Here is a 25,445-nt window from a genome sequence, read left to right as displayed (position 1 = left end):
TTTATTCCCAGTGCGTTGAATATTGAAAAGCAGAAACAGGGGTTAGAGGACAAAGCTGCCTTATTCCTGATCTTAGCAAGAAAGTGTCTAGATTCTTCCATTAAAAATGACATTAGGGCCTGGAGACATGGCTCAGAGGTTAAGAGCACTGTCTGCTCTTCCAGGGGTCTCCTGGCAACCACATGGTGGATCCAAACCATCTATAATGTGATCTGATACCCTCTTTTGGCATGTAGGTATACACACGACTAGAGCACTTATATACATAAAATAAACAAATACATCTCTTTAAAAATAAATGACATTAAGCGATTTGTGGTCGTACACATATATAATCTCAGTACCTGGGAGGCAGGAACAGGCAGATCTCTGTGAGTTCAGGGCCAGCCTGATCTACATAGTGAATTCCAGACCAGTCGGGGCTATACAGTGAGACCCTGTCTCAAAAAGTATGCTGTACTTATAATTTCTTAAAATATACATTGGTGGCAATTCTCCTCACAGTTTCTAGAAGGTTCTTCTTTAACCGTTTCTATTATGAATGAGTGTTAGATTTGGTTAACTTTTTTTCTGCATCTGTACCTACCATCATGGCTCTTCGTTAGCATGTGGAGATGAGGGACTACAGTAATTGATTTTTGAACACTGACTGAGCTTTGTACATCTGGAATAAATGCCATTAGCTATGTTTCTAAACAATGTTGAGTTTGGTTTACTAATATTTGTTGAAAGTTCTGTATATGAGCTCATGGAAGAATGAATTTCAACTTCCTTATGTTTCTGTTTTTGAAAGAAATCATAAAGGATTACTACAGAAGAGGAGACTGATGTGACATTGTGTCTCTTAGCATGTTAGAAGTTACACTCATGACATCTTATCAATATGACTGCCTAAATATGAGCTGACCAAGGACACCAGCAATAAGGATACTAACATGGACAGGGGAAAGTGCAGGAAGCTTCAACGCTACACAAAGAACTGTAGGCAGCTAAAGAATGCTAGATCAGGAGACAGTCTTCTCCAGGGAGTTGTGCAGTAACTGGTTACTCAGTACCAGGTGGTCAGCCCTAAAAACAAACATACATACATACATACATACATACATACACAATACATAATAAATACATACATGCATATATTCATACATACACAATACATATATTCATACATACATAATACCTATATACATACATGAAACATTATACAGCAAAAGTTGAATTTAGAAATGTGTGTGTATATGTATGTATGTAGGTAGGTATATGTGTATCTATACACTGTGTGTGTGTGATAGCAATTAATGAAAAAAAAGGCCATGAATTTGAAAGACAGCAAGGAGTGGGCTATGGGAAGGTTTAAATTGGGGAAGCAGAAGGGAAATTATCTAATTATATTATAATCTCAAAAATAAAGGAAAAATTAAAAACTATGAACTCAAGAAATTGGTATAATTTCTTCCTGAAGTACTTGTTTGAATATAATGTGAATCCTTGAGGCAGAGGACTTTACTATTTGGGAAAGGTTATGACCACTGATTTGAGTTCTTTCATTTACATAGGCATATGCCAGTTGTCTGTGAGGTTTGGCAGACCTTGTCTTTCCAGGAGTGCTGGAAAGCACCGGCAGCTCTCATTTACTCACTTGTCCTTTTAGTATCCACTGGATTCATTGTCTCCACTCTCACCTCTGCACCACTTAGTTTTTGTCTTGTTAATTTTGTAGGCTATCAAACAATTAGCTATAAAATATCAACGTTATTGACCTTCCTAAAAATCCAACTTTTGGCACCATTATCTCATTTCCAACTTGTTTTCTTCAGGATTTTCCTCTCACTTGTATTGGTTATTTGCTTCTGCCTGGCTTGGATCGAATTGTGCTGTATTTCCAGTTTCCTAATGCTTAGATGCTTCATCTTAGAGTCCTCCTCAGGGTTGGAAACTTTGCTCTGAGCATGGCTTTCACTGTATTGCACATATTTTATCTAATTGTATTTCCATATTCATTGAGTTCAAAATAATTTTTTCTTCCTCATGAGATTTTTTACCCTTCATCTATGTGTTATTTAGAAATGCAGTATCTCTGAGTATTTTGAAATCTATAAATGGTTGCCAGAAGTTGGGGGTGGGGCAGATGTATGAATGGCCAAAGCACAGAGAGTTTCTCTTGGTGGAATGACTCAGGATGGTGCTGGTGGGTACAGCATAGGCCTGTAACCCTAGTACTCAAGAAGCTGAGCTGGAAGGACAATAGATTTTGTACTAGCCTGAGCTACATAGCTATTTCAAGAACAGTGTAGGGTATATGGCAAGACTCTGCCTCAAAAAGAAAACAAATACATAGGGGAGGGAATGGTGTCTATAAACCCTGACACAGGCAATAATGTGCTGTTTAATGAAGGCTCATCAATTAGAAATCTGTACAGTTTGGATGGGAAACTTATGGAGTACGGAGGATGGGCATGCATAGAAACAAGAAGGTGTGTGGAGAGTCAGGCATGGTGGCACAAGCCTTTAGTGCCAGCACTTGGGAGGCAGAGGCAGGCAGAGCTCTGTGAGTTCGAGGCCAGCCTGGTCTACAGAGCGAGTTCCAAGATAGCTAGGTGTACATAGAGAAACCCTATCTTGAAAACCAAAACCAAACCAAACAAACAAAGAAGTGTGGAAAATATCTGTCTCTCACCAAATTCTTCTAGGTACCTGTAGGCCTCCTTTCCAAAGATGTTAAAAACAGACCTGAGAAGCAGAGCATCAGAAGTGTGTGTGGGAAGATCCTGGAAAACCTGGCAGGACTCCTCAATTTAATGACAACCCATGCCAAACCATTAAAGAGGCAGTGAACACATGGATGCCAATTTATAAGTTAAACAAAAAAATTAATAATAAGAATTAAAAAAGAAAATGACCTGAAATTAGAAGATGGCTACTTGGGAAAAGGAAGAGAGGCAAAGGGAGGAGGAAGGAGGAACAGGTAAGGTGACGCAGGAAAGAAAGATAAATAGCAAGTTTTCTCTCCCAGGCTGCTAACATCTTGCTGTAGTTACTGTTCTCTGAGCCTTCTAGAGGAGATGGAAGGCTAGAGATCTCCTTTTTGTCATTTTATTAGCATTTGTTAATTGGATAAATTAATGGGTTTCATTATGACATTTCATACTGTAATAACATGCTTTGACCATCTTCAGTCATTAAATGTCCTGCTGTTCTATCACCCCACTGCTCCCCTTCCTCCACCTCCAAAGCCTCCTCATATGTTCATGTACCAACTCTATTATTTTATTGTTTAAATAGGCATTCTTCAGGGGCTGGGGAGATAGTTCAGTTGGTAAAGTGTTTATTGTATAAACATTTGTTCAGAAACCTAGGACATTGTGACACATGCCTATAGTCCCAGAACTGGTGATGATGGGGACATGTGGAGGCAGGCTCATGACTGGGGCTCGATACTCAACCAAAGTCTGGGTTCACTGAGAGACTGTCTCAAAACATAAGGTGAAAAACAATTGAGTAAGATGCCCAATGTCAACCTCTAAACCTCTAAGCCTCTATACACTCCCACATGAACTGAACAGAGAGAGAGAGAGAGAGAGAGAGAGAGAGAGAGAGAGAGAGAGAGAGAGAGAGAGAGAGAATCCTTCAGAGATGAGAGGAAGCGAAAAGAACTCTGATGTTTCTATAGTCTTCATGATGTCTCTGGAACCTGCCTAAATCTTCCCTCATTGCAATCCACTGTTGTTCGTGCCTTGGTCTCACTCGTCTCAGCTCTGCAAAGTTGCCAGACACATTTGCTGGACTGCCCTTGAGCCCAGAGATCATTGGCTCTGCCCCTCCAAAGCTGCATTCGCAGACTGCAGTCATGGAGTCCACCGCAGCAAAGCTTTGGTAGCTCCTGACAACTGCAGAGGGCTGGGCCTCGTGCCTACAGAGTCAGAAAATCTGAATGGGAGTGGCAGGTTACACTACCTCCAACTCTTCAGGCGGAGTCTGTTTGCACGCCCTACTTGATCCCAGGGAACTATTAGGAGTCATATATTTTGATTTCACACAGCCAAAAGCCCCATTAAATAAGGAAAATGTGATTGGAGTGACAGATATCCAAGGTTTGAAAACCTTTCTCAGTGATCAGAATAGAGGGATAGACTTTTCTATCATTTCCTTAAAGCCATCACATTCTCTACTGGGGAATACACTTACACTGAAATGGCCAAGACCCCTTTATTGAGAATGGGCATGGCGCATCCCCAAACCAAGGACGTGTGTGGCAGGTGTGGCTTACCTGGCAGATGCCACTTATACACATATCCAGTGAGTCAGCATTGCAACGAGTTCCATCCAACACCTTGGGTGCCAGCTCCACCACCAAACTCTGTCCCCGAGCATGACACTTGAGTGCACATGGGGCAGCGGGGTCGTTGTATAGTGGAATCCATTCATAATAATGGCCCTGGTACTGCACATCATTGTAGGCTGAGCACTGCTGGGCTCTGAAATCTTCTGCATCTGCTGGGCAGTCCTACAGGGAAGCAGAAGGAACCGTGTGCATATCAACCAGCCACGGGGTCAACAGAAGGCTGAGCCAGACCCGTCTGTCTCTACTGAGACAGGCTTCATTTCCTCACCCCATTTTCTCCCTCCCACCTCTCCTCCCACCTCTGAGATTATAAACAGAATATGTATGTATGTATATATGTATGTATGTATGTACATGGTAATCAGGAAGACTTATTATAACAGTTTCATTGACTTTTCTATTTTTATCACTTTTTAAAAAAACAAGACAAAGCACCTTGGCGTAGTGCCCCTTACAGTCATGGTCAGCCCTTAATCCATACTAGTTTAAGAATATTTTCTCCCATGTTTTTAGTTTTCAATTTTGTAAGCATAACTGAAATACAAAAGAAATGATTTAAAAAGACTGTATATTCTGAAATAAAATTCTAATCATTATCTTCTACAATGTTCAGTTCACTAAATCAAAGATTATTTGTTGCGAAACCATTTGTAAGCAGAAAATAATGCAATACGGAACATTTTTCCAATGAATTTTCATTAAAAACATTTTATTCCTTTTCATTTGACTGCTTTGATTATAAGTATCACGCCCTAAAAATAACTTGTAACTTTAACATCTTAAGTGTGATCAGCCTGAGTGTGTGGGTAGGAAGACACAGTTCATAGCAAATCAACATTTAATTGATGACTTTATTTCTCTAGTATTTCATGTGCACATATATGTTTAAATATATCAAAAGTATAGTTTCACTATCTGTGGGTAAATTGTATCTTTAGTTTCTACAGTTCGCAGGTTTCAATTAATACTACAAAAAAAAAATCAAACCTAAGAATATTGAAAATATGCCGACATCACTGTACTGTCCTCAGTTCGGCTGAGTGATGCCCACAGGATGGCATCTGCTGTAGATGATTCCCTAACAGAATCACCTGAGTCAAGGACTGTCAGTCAACCTCATGGCTACAAATGTCTTTCATGTGCCAGCCTCTTTCTCGGTCACCCAGCACACCTTGTTACTATGAATGCGGGATCTATTGCAACTTGACAGGGTAGTGAATTAATTATTATTACATCTAACCTTTTTTTTGGACAAATATTTAAAAATAAGCCACACATACACAAAATAAACTTTCTACCATTTATTATTCAAAGGGAAGGAGGTTATGTATGTTTAATTTTTCAGCATATTATTTCATTCTAAAATGAAATTTTTAGAATTTAGTGTTCTTAATAAAAATGCTTTTGACTTAGAAAGTAGCACAATTTTAAGAATCTCAGTGGATTCATAGCATGATTATGCAAAACAAAGTGGACATTTTACTAATACATGTTTGATTGGATGTGGTGACCCATTTACAGTAAACTGGGATTTTTTTCTGGAGCTAAACTGGAAATGGATTTTTGACAATATAGCAGAATGCTGTTGTTCTGTTTTGGTTTTTTTGTTTTTCCTGAAAAGCAAACCCTTTATTTGCAAGACCACCCAGCAGTTCTGGATGTGGCTACTGTCACCAGCCTGATTGAGCTAAGAGCTTCCTTTTCTAGATGGCCTCACAGCTGTTCCTGCCACCCACTGAAACATTTGGCTTTGTTTCTCTGTTTTTAATTCACTTTACATCCTGATTGCAGCAGCCTCTGCCCTCAGCTCCTCTCCTCCCAGTCTTCCCCCTTATACAACCCTTCCCCCAATCTCCCTTCTATTTCTCCTCAGAGAAGAGGGAAGTCCCCCAAGGGTACCAACCCCTCCTGACACATTAAGTCTTTGCAGTATGTGCATCCTCTCCCACTGAAGCCGGACAAGGCAGCCCAGTTAGGAGTCCATAGGGAGACATCAAAGTCAGAGAGGACCCTTGCTCCAGTTGTTGGGGGATCCACATGAAGACTAAGCTGCACATCTGCTACATATATGCAGGGGGGCTAGGGCCTGTGAGCCCACATGCGCCCAGGTTAGTTGCCTCTGTAGGTCTTCCTGTGGGGTCCTTGACCCCTCTGGCTCCCTCAGTCATTCCCCTAGCTCTTCCAAAGGACTCCCCACGCTCTGTCTAATGTCTGGCTGTGGGTCTCAGCATCTGTTTCCATCAGATGGCTTCGGGCGAAGCCTCTCAGAGGAGTTATGCCAGGCTCCTGTCTATAAGCATAGCAGAGGAACATTGATAGTGTCAGGGATTGCTTCTCTCCCATGGGATGGGTCTCAAGTAGGGCCAGTCTTTGATTGGCCATTTCCTCAATCTTTGCTCCATCTTTGTCCCTGCACATCTTGTAGGCAGAACAAATTTTGAGTAGAAGGTTTTGTGGGTGGGTTGGAGTCCCCCTTCCCTCCACCAAAAGTCCAGCCTAGCTACAGAAGGTGGCCACTTCAGGCTCCATATCCCCAGCTGTTCGGAGTCTCAGCTAGGGTAAGCCCCATAGACTTCCTGGGGCTTTTCCTATCCCAGGTCTCTGGAAAATCCCAAAGATGCATCCACCTCCAATTTCCATTCTCTCATCTGCCTCCCCACTCTCCCTACTCCCAATCCCCACCCTTGGGCCCCTCCCCATGCCCTCTCCTACCCAGGTCCCTCCATCCATCCACCTCCAATGCCTGTTTTATTTCCCTTCCTGAGTGAGATAGAAACATCCTCCCTTGGATCCTCCTTGTTACTTAGCTTCTTTGGATCTGTGCATTATATCATGGTTATCCTGTACTTTATAGCTAATTTCCACTTATAAGTGAGTACATACTATGTGTGTCTTTCTAGGTCTGGGTTACCTCACTCAGGATAATATTTTCTAGTTCCATCCATTTGCCTGCAAAATTCAAGATATCCTTGATTTTAATAGCTGAGTAGTATTCCATTGGTAAATGTACCACAGTTTCTTTATACTTTCTTTGGTTGAGAGACATCTAGGTTGTTTCCAGTTTCTGGCTATTATGAATAAAGCCGCTATGCACATAGTTGAGCAAGAGTCCTTGTGGGTGTGGCAGAGCATTTTTAAGGTATATGCCCAGGAGTGGTACAGCTGGGTCTTGAGGTAGAACTATTCCCAGTTTTCTGAGAAAGTGTCAGGTTGATTTCCAAAGCGGTTGTACAAGTTTGCACTCCCACCAGCAATGGAGGAGCGTTCCCCTTTCTCTACATCCTGGCCAGCGTGTGCTGTCACTTGAGTTTTTGATCATAGTCATTCTGACAGGTGTAAGATGGAATCCCAGAGTTGTTTTGTTTTGCATTTCCCTGATGACTAAGGATGTTGAGCATTTCTTTAAGTGTTTTTCAGCCATTCAAGATTCCTCTGCTGAGAATTCTCTGTTTAGCTCTGTACTGCATTTTTAAATTGGGTTATTTATTTGTGCCTAATTTCTTGAGCTTTTTATATATTTTGGATATTAGCCCTCTGTCAGATGTAGGATTGGTGAAGATCTTTTCCCATTCTGTTGGGTACCGTTTTGTCCTATTGACAGTGCCCTTTGCATTATAGAAGTTTTTCAGTTTCATGAGGTCCCATTTATTAATTGTTGACCTTAGAGCCTAAGCTGTTGGTGCTCTGTTCAGGAAGTTGTCTCCTGTGCCAATGAGTTCAAGCCTCTTCCCCAGTGTCTCTTCTATTAGACTTAGCGTATCTGGTTTTATGTTGAGGTCTTTGATGCACTTGGACTTGAGTTCTGTGCAGGGTGATAACTATGGATCTATTTGCATTCTCCTCTGCATTTCTACGTTGTGAGATTTCACAGGGAGTCTCTGCAAAGCTGGTCTACTCAGGGGATTGTTTTATCAATCTTATCACTCTTCCATTCAAGTGTTTTTCCCAGCTAATTAAGGCGTGTGATGTGTAGGTGCTAAGTTCGCCCTGGATTAACCATCTTCTATGTAAACTTCCAAATGAGTTTAAGTCTTCTTTTTGAATCCAGGGGAACGTGAAGGACTTTACATTTCCAGGGTGATTGAAGTTCTTCGTAGGAATGGTCTGGTCTTAGTCTCGCCCCTCAGGAACCATTTCAGTGGAGTCAGCTGTTCCCAGTTAAGCCTCAAACTGCTGTGGGTTTGTAATTAAGATATTTTCATACATGTGTATCATGTATTCTGATTACTTTTACACCATTACTTTCTTTTGTCCCTCTCCCAATGACCACCTTCCTCTTCCCAATTACTTTCATGTCTTATTTTGTGTTCCCCCAGACCCCCCCATACCCATACTTAGCAACAGTTAACTGTCTATAAATCCCCATTAAGGAGTGAGGCCTTGTCCAAATCTCTGTGGTTAGTGGGAACTGCTGGCTGTGTCTCCGTTGTGCTTTAATTCATCTCCTCTCTGTCTCTGTCTCTGTCTCTGTCTCTGTCTCTCTCTCTCTCTCTCTCTCTCTCTCTCTCTCTCTCTCTCTCTCTCTCTCTCTCTCTCTCTCTCTCTCTCTCTCTCTCTCTCTCTCTCTCTCTCTCTCTCTCTCTCTCATCTCCTATCTCTCTTCACTGGAAACAAACATCTGTCTTCAACAAGCTAGTTCAAAATTCTGTTTGTGACAAAAGCAAATAAAACCTGACACCCGAGGGAACCCTCATCTTAACAGTGAAAAGTACAAGTGTTGATGACTTGGGGCGGGGGGGAGGCCATTTTGTTAAGGCATGCCTTCTTCCTTTCAAATAGTTCCAAGGCAAGATGCTGAATGAGACTAATGCATTCGCTAACACCCGTTTCTATTGCTTTATACTCTCCATGTTATGACAATAATTAATGTTCGTTCTGAGAATATTTTTGGGGAAAGTTTCTATTAAAATGAATAAGTTAAAAAGAGTCCCATACTTAAATATTTATACAAATCTTGATTTTTGTTTCCCAAGGGTTTGTTTCTGGAAATAAAATTTTGAGTCCAGGTGTGTGCCTATTTTATGGACTACTCCAATATTGCTAAATGGTCTTCCAGAAATGTATTACCATTAGCTATGAGCTATACAAGTTGCCTTTCTGGATCCTTCTTCCTCATTCGGATAGTACAGTTTTCTAATCAGAAGTGCATAACAGAATCCCATTGCTTTAATTTGCATTTCCTTCTTATTACTTAGGATTCATAGGTAGTCTTGTAAGTTTGTTTTTTAATGCCAAGTCTTTGAAATTTTCTTGTTTTATGTCCTCTCTTCTGCCTTTGTATTATTTTTAGCAGATAAAGCTACTACATTTTATAGTGAAGGCATCAAATTTGGTCATTTGTTTTGGAAATCTTTTCACTATTTAATTTTGCTCTGGGCACCTTGTGAAGTTGAGAAGGCTTAAATGTTTATGCAGCCCTCTCTGTTAATGTTTCTTACCCTGCAAGACTTTTTTCCTTTTTAATGGGCTACAAATTCTTTTCTTACCCTACCCTGAGGACAAATAAATATTAAATGTATTTGTCTAGTTCCTTTATAGGTTGGCAATGGCATTTAACTCTTTGAGCTTGTGGTTGGGTTCAGGGTTTTATGTGTCATTGTTGCTCCGGGTTTTTTTTTTTTTTTTTTTTTTCCCATTTTATTTTTGAGGTTGGGACTCTGTAGTCCAGACTCTTGCTCCACTGGCACTTTGAATTTGCAGCTGATCCTCCTTGCTCTGCCTCACCCATGTGCAACCGTGACCAGCTTTACTCTTCATTATGGCTGGAATTATCCAGATGAATACTTTAAGGTAAAAAGAAAATCACACCCTATTCTTTTAAATAGTAAATATTTTTCAACATGCTTCTAAAATATAATTTCATGTCTCTTTTCCATATTAAACTGGTGTTTTACTGTTACAATGAGACCAGCCCTCCAAATTCTAAAAAGAGTCCACCATTTAGCTGTTCTGCATTCCAGACAGCAGAAACAAGCTGTCTTTACTAGAGCTGCACTGTGTTTGCCTATACCACTGGACTCTTTGATTAGGGCAAAGACAGAATGCATATCAACAGAAATTTCCCAGAGTCCAGCGTGGTCTCTGAATCTGCAATCAACTCTACTGCAGCCCTATAAAGTCCTCTGAAGCCAGATCTGCATCAAGTTTGTTATAAACTCAGAGCCACATAAGATGAGGTGTGGGCATGGAGGCAGCTTAAGGAAATTTAAACATTTTAGGAAAACGGAGCTGTCCACTAGTAACCACCAATGAAAACGCACTTAACCCATAAAGCTGAACTCGAGTGAGCCACTCTTTAGGCTGTTGATGGTGTCCCAGTTTAGGGACAGTTGTTCACCCTGTATCTCACTCCCAAAATGTTATGCAACAACTGTGTGTGTGTGTGTGTGTGTGTGTGTGTGTGTGTGTGTGCGCGCTTTTGGTCTTTGCAAATGCCCTCAAGTCCTTTGAAAACAGAGGATGAGTAGACCATGCTGACCAAACTATCCAGTGGGTTTGCCTGCGCTACGCAGGCATAAAACATTCCAAACTCTGAGAGTGTTTGTATTTGTATTCTCTGATAGGGCAAGAGCAAGTAACCTGCAGCCTTTTGCTGTCTTAGATGGACAAAAAAATTTTTTTTTTTTTTTTTTTTTTTTTTTTTTTTTGGTTTTCGAGACAGGGTTTCTCTGTGTAGCCTTGGCTATCCCAGAATCATGTTGTAGGCCAGGCTGGCCTTGAACTCAGAGCGATCCGCCTGCCTCTGCCTCTCGAGTGCTGGGATTAAAGGCGTGCACCACCACCACCCAGCTGATGGATAAAATCTTAACTCAGGCCATGACAAATGAAGCAAATCAAATCAAAGTAGACCCGAAGTTGGGTAAATTCTCTTTAGAAATAGGGACTCTGTCCTCTGTGGGACCGTAAGAAAGACTGATAACAAAGTGACACCATCTGCCTTCCCACAAGCCACAGCCGGTGTTCTCTTTCAAGTTCTTTGAAACCAACGAAAACTATGTATGAAAGCTGGGGGCAGACGCCGCACCTCACATCGGCCTCACAGGTGTGGCAAGTGCTCTTTGGAGCCTGAACAGTCCGCCTGAGTGACTAGTTAAACCAAGAAAGCCTCAAAAAAGTAACAAGCGCTAGTTAACATATGGTTAGGATGCCTGCCTAAGCTTAGTCCTTGCCCGGTGGGTGGCCAAGTTTGTCATCCTTGGCCAGAACAGACCATCCAGAGGCTCAACGCTCAAATGTTCCCAGGAATTTGAAATTACATGCACAAAGAGGAGCAGAGATGAGAAGTCACGTGAATCTGGGACTGTCTTGGCCCTTTCTTCTAGGACACGTGTGCCTAAGCCCAAGCTAAGCCAAGCAGTCCCCATTACAGAGGACACTGGGTGAGATACGGAAGAAGGAAAATAAGCAAGCTATGCATTTCAGGAGAAAGTAACCTGCATGCCTCACTTTCTGGGTCTCGAGCTCTCAAAACCTGTTTCTGGTTAGATAGCATTAAGTCTCACGTGCTTATATAGCTGTTGCACTGTATTCCTTTGCGCTCTCTGAAGCATACGGCCCAGCGCAAAGTTCATAAAGCATGCTCAGGAGACACGTGTGGCCTTGAACTTAACTGTCCGGAAGTTCATCTCAAAGGAAGGAACCCAGAGGCGCACTGAGCATTCAGGTTCTCCAATGGGGACGGAACTATTTCATGGATACCACCTTCTGAGAAAGGCTGGGGGAGACCAGCAACTTTGGTTAATGGCTTCCATTTACTTTCCGTTCTTCCAGCAGCAACACTGAGCCTGAGTAGCCTGCCTTAGCTAGGTGCAGCTCAAAATGCTGTTGGGATTGCTGTGTCTTAAAAATAGCCTACTCTAGCCTCAGAGTTGAAGACAGATATGAGCAGACACGGGTCTTTCTTTAAAGGTTTGTTATTTGCTTAGGGGTATGTGCATGTATGCGTGTCCACAGTGGTCATGGGTGAGTGGGCGTCGTAGCCCCTAGAGCTACAGTTACAGGCAGTTGTGAGCTTTTCAACACATGTTTTGGGAACCAAACTCCACTCCACTGAAAGAGCAGGGAGTGTTCTCAACCACTGGGCCATCGAGGCCCAGGACGTTGCCCTTATACAGCGCAGGAGCAACCGCAATGGAAAGAAGAGACCGCCTCCAAGAGAAACATTGAATGAAAGGCTGTTAGGAATTAGCCACTTGTGGGCTCTATGGCACGAAAGAAGGTCCCTGCAAGGGCCATGTCTAGTATCACCTTTTCTGGAAGCCATCAGAAAACCCACTGTGCAGGGCTAATGGGGCTCATTAAAAAAAAGTTGCCCCTGTTGCAAAAACAGTTCCTGCCAAGTTGTAATATGGTGCACAGTTTTGAAGACAGTCCCCTTTGCTTCTTGCAGCATTGCCTTTAGTCCCATAAACCCTGGACTAATAAAACATTAGGTCAATCAATCCAGGTATTATAAGTCCTGGCTGACATGCACAGCTTCTTCTGAAAAATCACATTTGCTCTGGTAGATTCCTGATCAGGATAATTCTCTCCCAGGTCCTGGAGTCCGGGCCCTGGCTGTACGGATCTGTACTGAACACCAACCAAAGCTTATGTCTGAAGACTAAAAGTCACTTAGGAGTCACCATGCTTCTCACAGACAGGGGACCCAGGAGCCCCTAAGCCACAGCCTCACTTCTTGGAGGACACTCTGAGCCCAGACCCTGCTCTAGTTTCCCTCTCCTGCCCTCTGAAGCATGGTTGGTCCTCTGCACTAGATGTGAGGATTCTTCATTGGGGGTTCTGGATGTATTTCCTACAGCCACAGGCTTCCAAACGGAAGGCTGTCTGCTGTCTCCTTAGCCAGTGTTGTTTGGTAAGATTTTCTGTAGTGGGCAGGATTATGAAGCACAGCTGTGGGAATGCCCTCCTCAAGCAGGCTCACCCTTTATGTGGTGGACCTGCCTGAACAAGGAACAGAATACAGATGGACACAAATGACTTCATGTCTTTGCCTTGGCTTCAGGTGCTTCTCGTCCATTTTCTTCCCTCGCCTGGGCTCACTGACTGCAGGTGTGCATCACTCACCCAGGACTTGCCCTATAGCAACTATTGGGCTTCTGGGTTGTTGAAAGCTACTCTGCTTTTTGTTCCTGTTGTCTGAAGCACCATTCCGTCTCCTAACAAAACAGGAGACATCAATGAACTTCCATCTAAGAGAACGGCGGCATCTCCCTCAGCAGAGTTCCCCAGAGCCCCCGAACTTCTTCTTCAGCCTGTCATTTCGATTTGAGGATATTTTGCTAAAGCGGAAAATGTTCGGGATGAAAAATATTGGTTGCCTTTATTAATTTTTCATGTTTGATGTGTGTATCACACACATGTGCAAACCAAAGAGTAAGTGCATATGCATGTGTGTGCATGTGTACACATGTGTGCATGAAGACCAGAGGACAATCTTGGCTGTCATCCTCAAGAATGCCACTGATGATAGGGGGACTTTCTAGCGGTGTAAGTAAAGACAGGGGCATTTATTAATACTTGTAAAAGCTTAGGCACTATAACTGGGCAGACTCTCAGCTAGCTCATACAGTTACCCAAGTTATCCTGGCCTACATCCCACCACATGGCCGGTTGTTTTGTTTTTTAATCTCTCTCACAAAGCCTAAGTTTGTCCCTTCCTGTGTCACCCTGGAGAATCTTCCCATGTCTCATTCTTCTCCCAGAGACCTTCTCTCAGCCAGGAAGTCCCACATTCCCTTTCCTGACTAGCTATTGGCCATCATATCTTTATTAAGCCAATCAACAGGGGAAGGAGAAAGAGTGTTTACAAAATATGATGCCAGTGATGAGTCATGAGAATAAAAGTACCAAAGTTGGCAGGAACTCAGCTCTCTGCTGGCACAACAATCAATATTTGAATATACAGAAACAACCTTCACACAGTGCACAAAAAAGGTATCACAACTGACCTGCCTCCCCAGTGCTGACGTTACAAGCTCGCTACCATGCTCAGAATTTTTACCTGGGTTCTGGAGTTGAACGCAGGTCCTCATGCTCGCAAGACAAACTTCTTACTGCCTGAACTGCCTCCCCAGCTCCTAATTTTGCTTTTTGTAATTGCAAGCCAACATATTTTAATTCTTTTTAGTACTGAATAATGTAACAAACAAGCAGCAAGGCCTGTATGGATCCTTCCTCCTGTGGGACCTTCTGAGTCACCTAGCCCTGTGTGCAGTGGGCACAACAGGCAGTCTGCAGTGGTAGAAACACCATTAGACCACTTTCCATCAGTAGTCTTCCTTTGAGGCCCTCGGCCTCATTCCCACTTGACAAGCCTGTGTGTCTCTAGACTTTGTGAAGAGGAGGCTGGGTGAGATGCTGACACAAAAGCACTTGGAGGCCTAAAGGGCCCTGAAGCTATTGTATATCTCACTTCTATGAATGGAGGCATAATTACATACTTACAAGTTCCATCATACATGCTAAATGGACTAAAAAGAGTCCTGTGAATGGAAGATGCTTATATACAAAGGCTGCCATCAATCAAACAAGTATTTTAAGTTAACAGAAGGGTTCTCAAGACACTGTCCACCTCACAGTACAAGTTAAGCACTCTAGCGTGTAGTTGGATTACATATCCTCCGACTTACGTGATTGCTGCATGTCTTGTATCTGATGTTCTGTCCTTCACAGTTCCTAAAGAGGAAAGAAACAATAGCTTTTATGGAGGCGGCACACATTGAAATGAGCCAAAGACAAAGTGCTAGCTGCTTATACAAATTTTAGTGTGTGTACTTCTGCAAAGATTCAAAGCTTAAGCTCTGAAGAAACAAACTTTCAAGGATCAGAGAACCAAACCACCTCAAGGAGGTGTCCATAAAATAGAGGATGAATTCTTTAGGGAATGACCATAGTAATCTGCTAACTTTTCTTTTACCCTAGGGTATACACAACCTCTGAAATTATGAGGAGTGTGTGTGTGTGTGTGTGTGTGTGTGTGTGTGTGTGTGTGTGTGTGTGTGTTCTCAAAAAATCTACAGATGTTTTTCTATATTATTTCTTCTGTGGTGATTATTTTTTTTATATTATCGGATCTGATACACTTTTTGGCTTTTGTTTGTTTTGTCTTTTGGAAACCTGCCTTTGCCATTTAGCCTTGGGCTGACCTGGAACTGGCTATGTGGCCCAGTTCATGTTCTAACTTACCAAGTACTGGAATCATAGGCCTGTGCCACCATGCCCAGCTCACCAGTATACTCTTTAATACTGCTTCTTATTGTTCTTTATTTGCTGCCCTTAAACTCATGCCTCTCCATTTACACTTCATACCACTTTCACTTTATTTATTTGCTCATTTGTTTGTTTGGTTAGTTAGTTAGTTAGTTATAAGCAAGGCTAGTAGCCCTGGCTGGCCTTAAACTGCTGCTGATCCTCCTATCTCTGCCTCTCTAGTGCTAGGATGCCAGGCATAAGTCACCTTGCTCAGCTAGCCGTAAACATTTGTTCCCTTACAGCATGTACCTCTAAGTTCTTTTAGAGAGTTTCTTTTTAGGAATTGTCATTCTTGGTTGGATTTAAAAGCCTTTGTGAAAGTCAAGTTTTAGGGTAAAAATAACAGGGTTATGGTTGCCTCCAAAAAAGTGACCCTTCATATTTCTAATTACGTGATTTGAAGTCAGACCATGAACCCACTGGTTGCTTCCTCTGAACTTTGGCTTAGAATGACTTCCCACATTGTGGTTATCGGTTGGGTAACTCTTCGTCTCTGTCACTATACCTCCTCTGTTCCACTTGTCATGAGTCTGCTATTGAAGTTTGCTACAATCTTCCCAAGAGGTGTGGTGGTTGGAATAGGAGTGGACCCCCACAGACTCACGTGTGTGAATGCTTGACCCATAGGGAGTGGCACTATTAGGCGGTATGGTCTTGTTGGAGTAGGGTGTGGCCTTGTCGGAGGAAGTGTGTCACTGTTGAGGAGGGGCTTTGAGGTGTTATATGCTTAAGCTTGCCTAGTGTGGCACACTGTCCCTTCTGCTGCCTGCAGGGTAAGATGTAGAACTCTCAGCTCCTTCTCCAGTGCCATGTCTGCCTGCTGCCACCATGCTTTCACCATGACAGTAATGGACTAACCCTCTGAACTGTAAGCCAGCCACAGTTAAATATATTCCTTTATAAGAGTTGACATGGTCATGGTGTCTCTTCACAGCAGTAGAAACCCTGACTAAGACAAGAGGACTCCACATTCTAAAGATTCAGGGAGCACCAAGCTGGGAGGCTGGTGGAAGAGCCATGCTGGGCTGGAGGATCACAGCAGCCTGGGCTAGAAGGCAATTCCTTTGCCAGGCTTATGTCATCTTTCTTTTTATGTGGATGACAGAGGAAAATAAACAACAGAGTGAAAAGGCGATTTCAATTACTCTTAATTTTAGGGAGGCGGCTTTAGACTAGGGAAGTGACATCCAAACACTTTCTGTGTCATGACAATTTATAAACCTAAAAACATTCTAATCCACTTGAAATTTATTCTTTATATAAACCGATAGCCTCTGATATTTTTTCATTAGCTATTTATTTCATTTTTAAAAACATTTTTACTGCAATTTATTTTGCTTAGTCAATCTCCCAATTTCAAGGAGAAAGACAAATCAAAGGAAAATGGCTCAAAAGAAAATCCAAATTGATAGAAATACCAAGGAATAAAAACTCTTGGGGCACACATGGAGCAGTAGTTTCTTTAAAAGTGATTTTAAACTTCAGAAATATTTTCCAAATGAATTTTTAAAATTATTTAATTTTACCTACTTAAAAAAATGTTCTCCAAACAGAAATTTAAACTAAAAGAAAAAGAAAGAGCTGAGTTGTCTCATGGCTTTGTCTCAAGTCAGCTCTGCAGGCTTCATAGCCAAAGTCCACACCCAACTGCCACCCATTGTGTCTACGAGTCACTGATGGCAACACTGAGCCCCAAACTGTAAACTTAAATTCCAAGTGTATCCTTCCCACCAACTCCACTTCATGGCTTTCGAAGTGATAACAGAAAACAAGACATTGATTCCAAGAATTCTCAAAGTAATAAATCACTGTGTTGGACTTTCTTCTTCCACTGTAAATACGGTGGTAAAGTTACCACGCACCAGGATGTAGATGTAAAGATACATGGCCATTAGTGCTCAGTTTGCTTTGTAAATTAGCCGCCTGGCTGCCATTTTCAGCATTCTATTCCATGCCCTCCGTCCTAACACACACTCGGCCCACAGGCCGGCTTCTACTGATGTGGCCTGCTTTGGTTACAATTTAGTCAGAAAATGAATGACTATTTTATGAAGCAAGCATAAAATGAAATGCAAGTTATTTTAAAGTTAAGGACATCAGAGTCCTAATTCCCCAAGCAGGAACCTGCCAGCTTATTCTGGAAATAATTCCTTTGGCTCAAAGCAATCGAACTTCAAAAAAAAAAAAAAAGTTACTTGTATGTTTTTAATACCACTATAATTAGCATATGAAAGAGCTGATGGTTATCAGTAGTATATGAAAATTCAAGAGCACTGTTTCACAGTTATGGATTCTCCATCCGTTACAACATTCATAGCACTCTAGAATCAAAAAATTTTAAAGTCTAAATTTATGAATATCTAAAAAAGATGTTGACGCCACATGAGAATACATTAAAAACATTAATAAAATTTCCATGGAGCTTATAGTCCTATAATTTATTATATTCACATGGTGATATGTTAACTCAAACACTGTGTCATAAAGGCTGAGAAGCATATGTTTTGAAGAATAAAAATATATTAATTTTAAAATAGTAGTCAAGCTGAACCTGTGGTTCCTGTGACTGGCACTTGGCCAGAGGATCAGGTCACAGGTTCCTGAGGAAAAAACATTCTGGTTGGTGCATGGTTTGTAGTGCAAAGGGACCGGCTGCAATATTTAAACGTAATCAAGCTCTGAAATAACTTCATCCACAGAGAAACAAATTAGTGAAATGGCTCCACTCTGCTCTTGCCCTGAATCCTTCATTTGAAGGAGCACCCATATATGAGCGGCCACTGGGCTAGTCTCTAAGAGCTTGGAGACACCTCCTGGTTGGCTTTGTATATATAAATCATCTCTGTTCTCCTCTTCCAAGAAAAACCAACCACAAGTTTTCAAGATTTATGAAGTCTCAATCAGTCTCTGTGGCTCTTCAAGGAGAGCAGATAAGCCTTCCAAGGGAAGTGGGTTTCCTCCTTAAAATCTCAGAGTGCTCCTGAGTTGCAGTGGGAGATCTTAATATCGAGTCAAGGGTAAATAAAGCCTCTGAGGGGCCAAAGGATGGAGAGTAAGATGGCTTGAATGTGCTAGATCCTCTCTCTGTCTCTCTTTCTGTCTCTGTCTCTCTCTGTCTCTCTCTCTGTCTGTCTGTCTGTCTGTCTCTCTCTCTCTCTCTTTCCTCTCTCACTTATGCATTAGTCTTGTCTAGAATTCTGCAAGGAGCTCTGCAATTAGCCCTATTTTTTTGTGTATAGGTACTCTTGGATTTGCCATCTATTTGAGCTGTGAGTCATGAGAATGGGATCTTCGCTTCTAGTCCTTAAACGGTGTGTTTTCTTGTCTCACTACCGTGGCTACACTGACAAGCATCCCAAGTGCAACACTAAACATAAAACACTGACACCAGGAAGTCTTACTTCACGCCTGTTGTTAAAGACCACGCTGCTTGACTCATGATGAGGCATGATGCCTGTGTACCTTAGGTGTGAATCTCCACATCCGAGTTGCTGGGATTTCGTGTGTGTGTGTGTGTGTGTGTGTGTGTGTGTGTGTGTGTGTGTGTGTTGCAGGTGGGGAGAGTGTCAGTCTCGCCAAATAAATAACTGCCCCAACCTTTCTCCATTACATCTTGGCTGCTGTACCTAATGCCTCTGTTGTGTTTCCTCCTGGGTTCCACACTTTAGCATTGCAGACTTAAGCTACAAATGCTCTATCAGTAGCAATTTTTCTCCAGATCCCTCACCACTGCCAGGCACATCAGGACCACTTTTTACAATTGGCATGTACTCATTGTACGTTGTCCTGGGTTCCAAAAAAGGACATTTTTATACAAGTACAGTGAACATATACACCCCTGTACTCCAAACCTCCCTTTCTCATCCACTGCAGCCCCCATTTGTGTCCTTCATTTCCCTAGACAATTTCTTCATGTCATGCATGCATACATGATCTATACATGAGAGAATTCACATATTTGTCTTTTGAGTATGACTTAATTCGATTAATGTGATTAAACTCCAGTTGTATTCACATTCCTGAAAATGACATAATTTTGTTCTTTATGGCCAAATTCTATCATTCATATATATTTAAATATGTATATATGTACATATATGTATGCATATATATACACATGTATCTCACATTATTCGTGCCTCTGTTTTTTTATTTGTTTTTTGTTTGTTTGTTTGTTTGTTTGTTTGTTTTTAAGACAGGGTTTCTCTGAATACTCTTGACTGTCCTGGACTCACTTTGTAGACCAGGCTGACCTTGAACTCAGTGATTCACCTATCTCTGCCTCCCTCAGTACTGGGATTTCAAGCAAACGCCACCGTGCCAAGTTACTCATGCCTCTGTTAACAAGTAGATTCCATAGCTCATCCATGGTGGATAACAAGGCCAACTTTGTGCTAACTTTCCCTCACAAGCTCCCGCAGTCTGAGGGCCATATGCATTCAGCCTTTTTACTATGCACAGTGTAAGGGGGCCAATACCTGTGCACCTGAAACTCTTGGGAGAACATTGGGAGCCATGTTCCACAGAGGAAATCTTTTCCATTCATAAACGAGGCGAACATATGTAAATTCCTTGCTGGTATACAAAATCTGTTTGGGAAGGGTATGAACCACGGAGGTTCTTCCTTTAGGCTAGAGGGGCAGGTCCTGAGCTGCACTTCACAGACTCTCAAGGCATGGGGGGCTCCTGTATTTATGGTGGAATTAAACCTCTGTCAGCTGAGTTCCCAATTCCACCCCCAGGACAGAGAGAGTTGGCCACACACTCGCTGTTCTGGCCTTTAGGTTTCCTTGTGGCTCCCCCTTACCTTCTTATTGGTTCAGCTTTAATTTTAAAAGCATGTATATGTAATTTACCTGGAATTTCTGGGAGAGAGGGCAAATGAAACCCAGAGTGAAAACTGCTGTGAATCACATGCTTTTGTAAGAAATGACTCAGAGGTTTTGTCTATTGCTCACTCAGTTTCCCTTAAGGGTGGCATCTTAAAGTCTAGCACAGAGACACACCCAGGGCATTGTCATCCAGACAGTTATAGGACACTTCTGCCATCACAGGATCCTGCAAGCTTCCTTTGGTAGCTGTGATCCCTCCCTCCTTCTTATTCCACCAGTTGGCAACACAGTCTTCGGAGACTTGCTTTTTAGAATGCCACCTTAGCTTCCAGGTTGTTCTATCTACCATTGACTTATTTCCTCTTGCTGCTGTGTAGCATTCCATGTTTTGGCCATACCACAATTGGTATTCACACAAAGAAGGGCATTTAGTTTATCCCACTTTTGATTATTGTGAATAAAGCATCTTTAAACATTTATGTACAGTTTGTGTGTTAAGGTTGTGTTTTTTCTGTAATAAATAGCTAAGATAATAAGTACTAAGTTTCCCAGTAGCTATAATATACATATACATATATATGTGTGTGTTGTTTATATACATTGTTTAAATATATATGTACATATATTTAAAACTTTAAAAGACACTATTTGCTTTTCAGTTTGGCTAGACCAAGTTGCATTCCTACCACCAATGTACAAGCAGTGTGGCTGGATACAACATAAGCTGATTCTTCCTACCCTGTCCTTCTTATTTCCAAGTTATTTTATGTTATGTTATTTTCACTTTATTATTTATTTCATGTTTATTTTATTCATGTTATATTCCCCAGTTATTTTTCATGTAAATTTTAGAATAATCTAGTCTACATCTACAACATTTACATGAAAAATAACTGGGGAATATAACATGAATAAACATAAAATAAATAATAAAATAAAAGCATATTGTTGGTATCTGAAGGGAAACACAGTTAAACTTATACATCAACTTAGGAAAAACTTATTTATTTGCCATATTGAACAGTTTCTGAGCAAACTGTATCTCTCCAGTTATTGAGACTTTTCCAGTTTTGCAAGATTTGGTATGTATGTGGGAGGGGGATATCTGCAGGAGCGAGACACCCCCCCCCCCGCCACCGCCGGGGATCTCACATTAGATCCCCCGGATTCACAGTTACAGGCAATTGCGAGCTATCTGATGTGTGTGCTGGGACCTGAGCCTAGGTGCACTGCGAGAGCAGCAGATACTCTTAGCCACTGAGCCGTCCCCGCACCCACGCCCATCTTTCATTTCTGCCGTTAGTGTTTTCCAGTCCTCTATATATTCCCAGAGATTTATGCTTAGATTTGTGTAATTATAAATGACATTATGTCTTAAACTTTAGAGACTGTCCATCTACTATCACTAAGAGAAATACTGTAGATTTTTGAATGTTTATTCTGCACCCTGGGCCTTGCTAAAGTCACCTTTTAGTTGTATAAGTTATTTTATAAACTCCTTGATTTTTCTATGTAGACAGCAATGTCCTCTGCAAGCAAAGGTGCCTGCTTTCTTTCCTTGCCTGGGTGGCTGGGGAGAAATCCAGCATTCTGCTGAGGGAGGGAGGGAGGGAGGGAAGGGCAGTCTCCCTGTCTCATTCCACTGTTGGATGGGAAGCCAGAGGCGTCACTGCTGAGTCTGCACTAGCTACAGGTGTTTGGTGTTCTTTATCAAATTGAGGAAGTCCCTTTTTAGCCCTATTTTTCTAAGAGTTCTCTGTAATAAATTAGTGTTGACTTTTGTCAAGTGGTCTCCATCAGCTGATACGACCCGTATGTTTCTTTAGCCTGTGAAAATTACAATGACTTACTTTTGAACATTGAACCAGCCTTATAGGCCTGGACTAAACCCACCTGGATGTGCAATTCTTTTATAAATTTGTGAATATTAATAGATCATATTTAATTTATAACCTTATATTTATAAATTTGGTCTATAGTTTTCTTTTTATATAGTCTTTTTCTGGCTTGGTATTAGTGTTATGCTTGTTTCATACAATAAATTTTAATATATTTTCTCTTATTTTATTTTTTTTTGGAAAATTTTCTACAAAAATGTTGTAAATTCCTCTCTCAATGTCTTTTAGACTTTTCCAAGATACGAAAGAATATTCATAGTATAAATTCAAATTCTATAATGTAGAGCTATATCAATTGTGTATCTTTTACTAATGATATCTTATATTAACAATTACTCTAACCAGAAAAGTTAAGCTCTGATGCAACATCCTGGGACTGCCAGAAATGACTTAGAAACGACTGCAGAACTCACAAAAGGCTGCTCATGGTTGGAGAAGCTTCTGTTTTGGGTAAGCAAGCAGCAGTCGGTGCAGAGACAAATAACTGGTCAAATGATAAAAATAAGTGATATTTGAATGCTCGCTCATCAATGGGACATCTGCATCAGACCTTCCAATGTGCAGGGACACTGTAGAGGGCAGGGCAGAAAGGATACAGGAGCCAGAGGAAGGAGTGGAGTGCTGTGGAATGCTGTCTTCCAACCCAGCACAGTTATTACACTCACACTGAACTCACAAGAGCTGTGCTTTATTTGAACAAGACCTGCACAGGTTTGAGCCCATCAACATACTGCCAAGAGGGGTGGTGCTCACCAGGCCCCACCCACCATGAGAATCTGTAGTTAGTCAATGGTTTCTGGGCTGGGGAGAGATTTTCTTCAGTGGTGCAGCTTCTGGTAACCATGCTCCTGTAAGCAACACTAATGATACTCATATGCCTATATGAAACGCCATTAGTAAGCCCATCATCATATGTAAATAATATATGCAAAAATAAACACTAATCACAAAGAGCAAGGACTTCACATCCTGGAGTAGTTGGCCTCTGCTTTGCTCCCTTACTGCAGCAAAAGGTTGTGTTCTTTGAAGGATGATAACCAACAGCAAAGGCCTCAGAAAAAGTCATATGGAAATCTAATATTACAGAAGCTTCCATAGATAGATAGATAGATAGATAGATAGATAGATAGATAGATGATGGGTGGATAGATAGATAGATGATAGATAGATAGATAGATAGATAGATAGATAGATAGATAGATAGAAGTTTTAATGGAGTTACCCTATGGGAGGAGGTGGGAATAATGCCTCTTCCGGGTGTTATAGGCTATCAAAAAAAATCCCAGTGCCAGATTTAGGTTACCTCCCTTTGAGTTGTTAGTCAGTGGGATCCCATAAACTTCAAAACAACACAAACTGGCCATTGCTCTTCGTTATCCTCTAGAACTTTCTCATGGGATCATATTGCTGAAGACATAAGATAATACATAGAAAAATAAAGCTGATATTGACCTGGAAACTTCATCCCTACTGGCTAGGTTTCACAGTTCCAGAGGGTGTTTTGTAGGCTATCCGAGGGAGAAAAGTCATCAACAGTCACATTCAGCTTTGAACTTTTAAAAACTAAAATAATGACCAGCCAGGCAGGAGAGGCCTCTTGGTAAAATTGTGGCATGAGTATTGTAGGAGTAACCAACTGCTTTCTGATTGGATTTAAGGCCAACTTCACAAGCTAGAACTCATAGCTGGCACTATTCACTGGGCCAAGAACTCATGGCTGGAGAGAGCACGGATCCTAGGGGAGACCTTACTGCTATTATTCAGCCAAATTGACACAATATTAAACTGCATCCCCAAAGATTAGTGCAATTTTCAGCCTTCACCAGAGGGGCTTGTTTTTGTAGTAGATGGTGATTAATACAGAGGCTCACATAATTGGTCAAAGTGCAGAGAACAAGAGAGGGTGGAGCATTCAGCCCTTAATGGAACATCAATATTATACCCTATGCAATACTCAGATACCATCATAAAAGAGGAGGACGTTTGTAAGAGCTGGAGATAACAGGGAATACTATGAAATAGCACCTTCTAGCCATGACAAGGACATTGCACATATAAGCTCACAATAGCTGTAACTGTATGCGTAAGATCAAGCCAGCCAAAAGTACACCATGGATGGAGGATGGTATCATGCATTACCACCCAGAGGAGCTATTTGTAATTGATAGCTTCTGGGAAGTCAGCTTTCTATGGATGTGGCCCATGATAGGCTGCCCACACTCCAGCAGGTGGCTCATACTATGCACGTGCTGTCTTCTTCTCACAGACTATCAGCAGGAAGTGGACTCGGTGGCTTTAAAAAGACTTCATTATGTTGGCAGGGAAAAGTAGTGTCTGATGGGAGGCACTGGAGGGGGAAGTGTAGAGTGGATTTGATTAAAATACATTATATTTAGGTATGAAAATTTCCCACAATGAGAAAAAAAGATTGCGGGTGCTCCAGAGATGGCTCCGTAGTTAAAAGCACCTGTTGCTCTTTCAGAGGAGTAGAGTTCAAATCCCAGTACCACCAATAGCTCCAGCTCTAGGGGCTCTAACACCCATGTCTATCCTCTAAGGGCTCTCTCTCTCTCTCTCTCTCTCTCTCTCTCTCTCTCTCTCTCTCACACACACACACACACACACACACACACACACACACACAAATCTTTAATAAAGAACCACAATAAATATCATGTTTTTATCTCCAGAGTTAGTGTCTGGGCTCTGATAACTGAACACCAACACATGCACATGAAAACAGGGGTCCTGCAAGACTCTAGATTTCTGACACATTTGTTTCAAGGACAATGGAATCAGATGAGCCTTCTCTGAAAAGTTGGAACAATCCAAAATAAAATATTCATGATCTCCTTAAGCCTTAAAAGGGTCTAACATGAAATGGGAGATAATAAAGCCCAAACACAACAGTGCTGTGGAAGGCAATGAACCTGAGATAGAACACTTTAAAAACAATCTTGAAGTAACAGAGAGAGCGAGCAAATTTCCCAAGAAGCAGGAAAAAGACGGACAAAAAGAAAAATCTATATGAATAGGAATTTTGGCCAGAACAAGAATTAATCACTAAAGGAGTGACTTCAAGGGGATGTCTTTTCTAGTGAAAACCTCACCAAGACACAG

The 25,445-nt window shown here is 41.6% G+C and overlaps 1 protein-coding gene across 1 annotated transcript in view; it reads right to left on the bottom strand.

Moving 5' to 3' along the window:
• Nucleotides 1-25,445, bottom strand: part of Adamtsl3 (ADAMTS like 3) — a 271,037-nt gene that overhangs the window by 150,775 nt on the left and 94,817 nt on the right. The window contains 2 exon segments of the mRNA XM_051149310.1: nt 4,268-4,504; nt 14,974-15,019. Of these exon segments, the coding sequence (XP_051005267.1) occupies nt 4,268-4,504; nt 14,974-15,019 (283 nt within the window).

Source organism: Acomys russatus, chromosome 7 (assembly GCF_903995435.1).
Source record: "Acomys russatus chromosome 7, mAcoRus1.1, whole genome shotgun sequence".
Lineage (NCBI taxonomy): Eukaryota > Metazoa > Chordata > Mammalia > Rodentia > Muridae > Acomys > Acomys russatus.
This window is presented reverse-complemented; position numbering and strand designations above follow the sequence as displayed.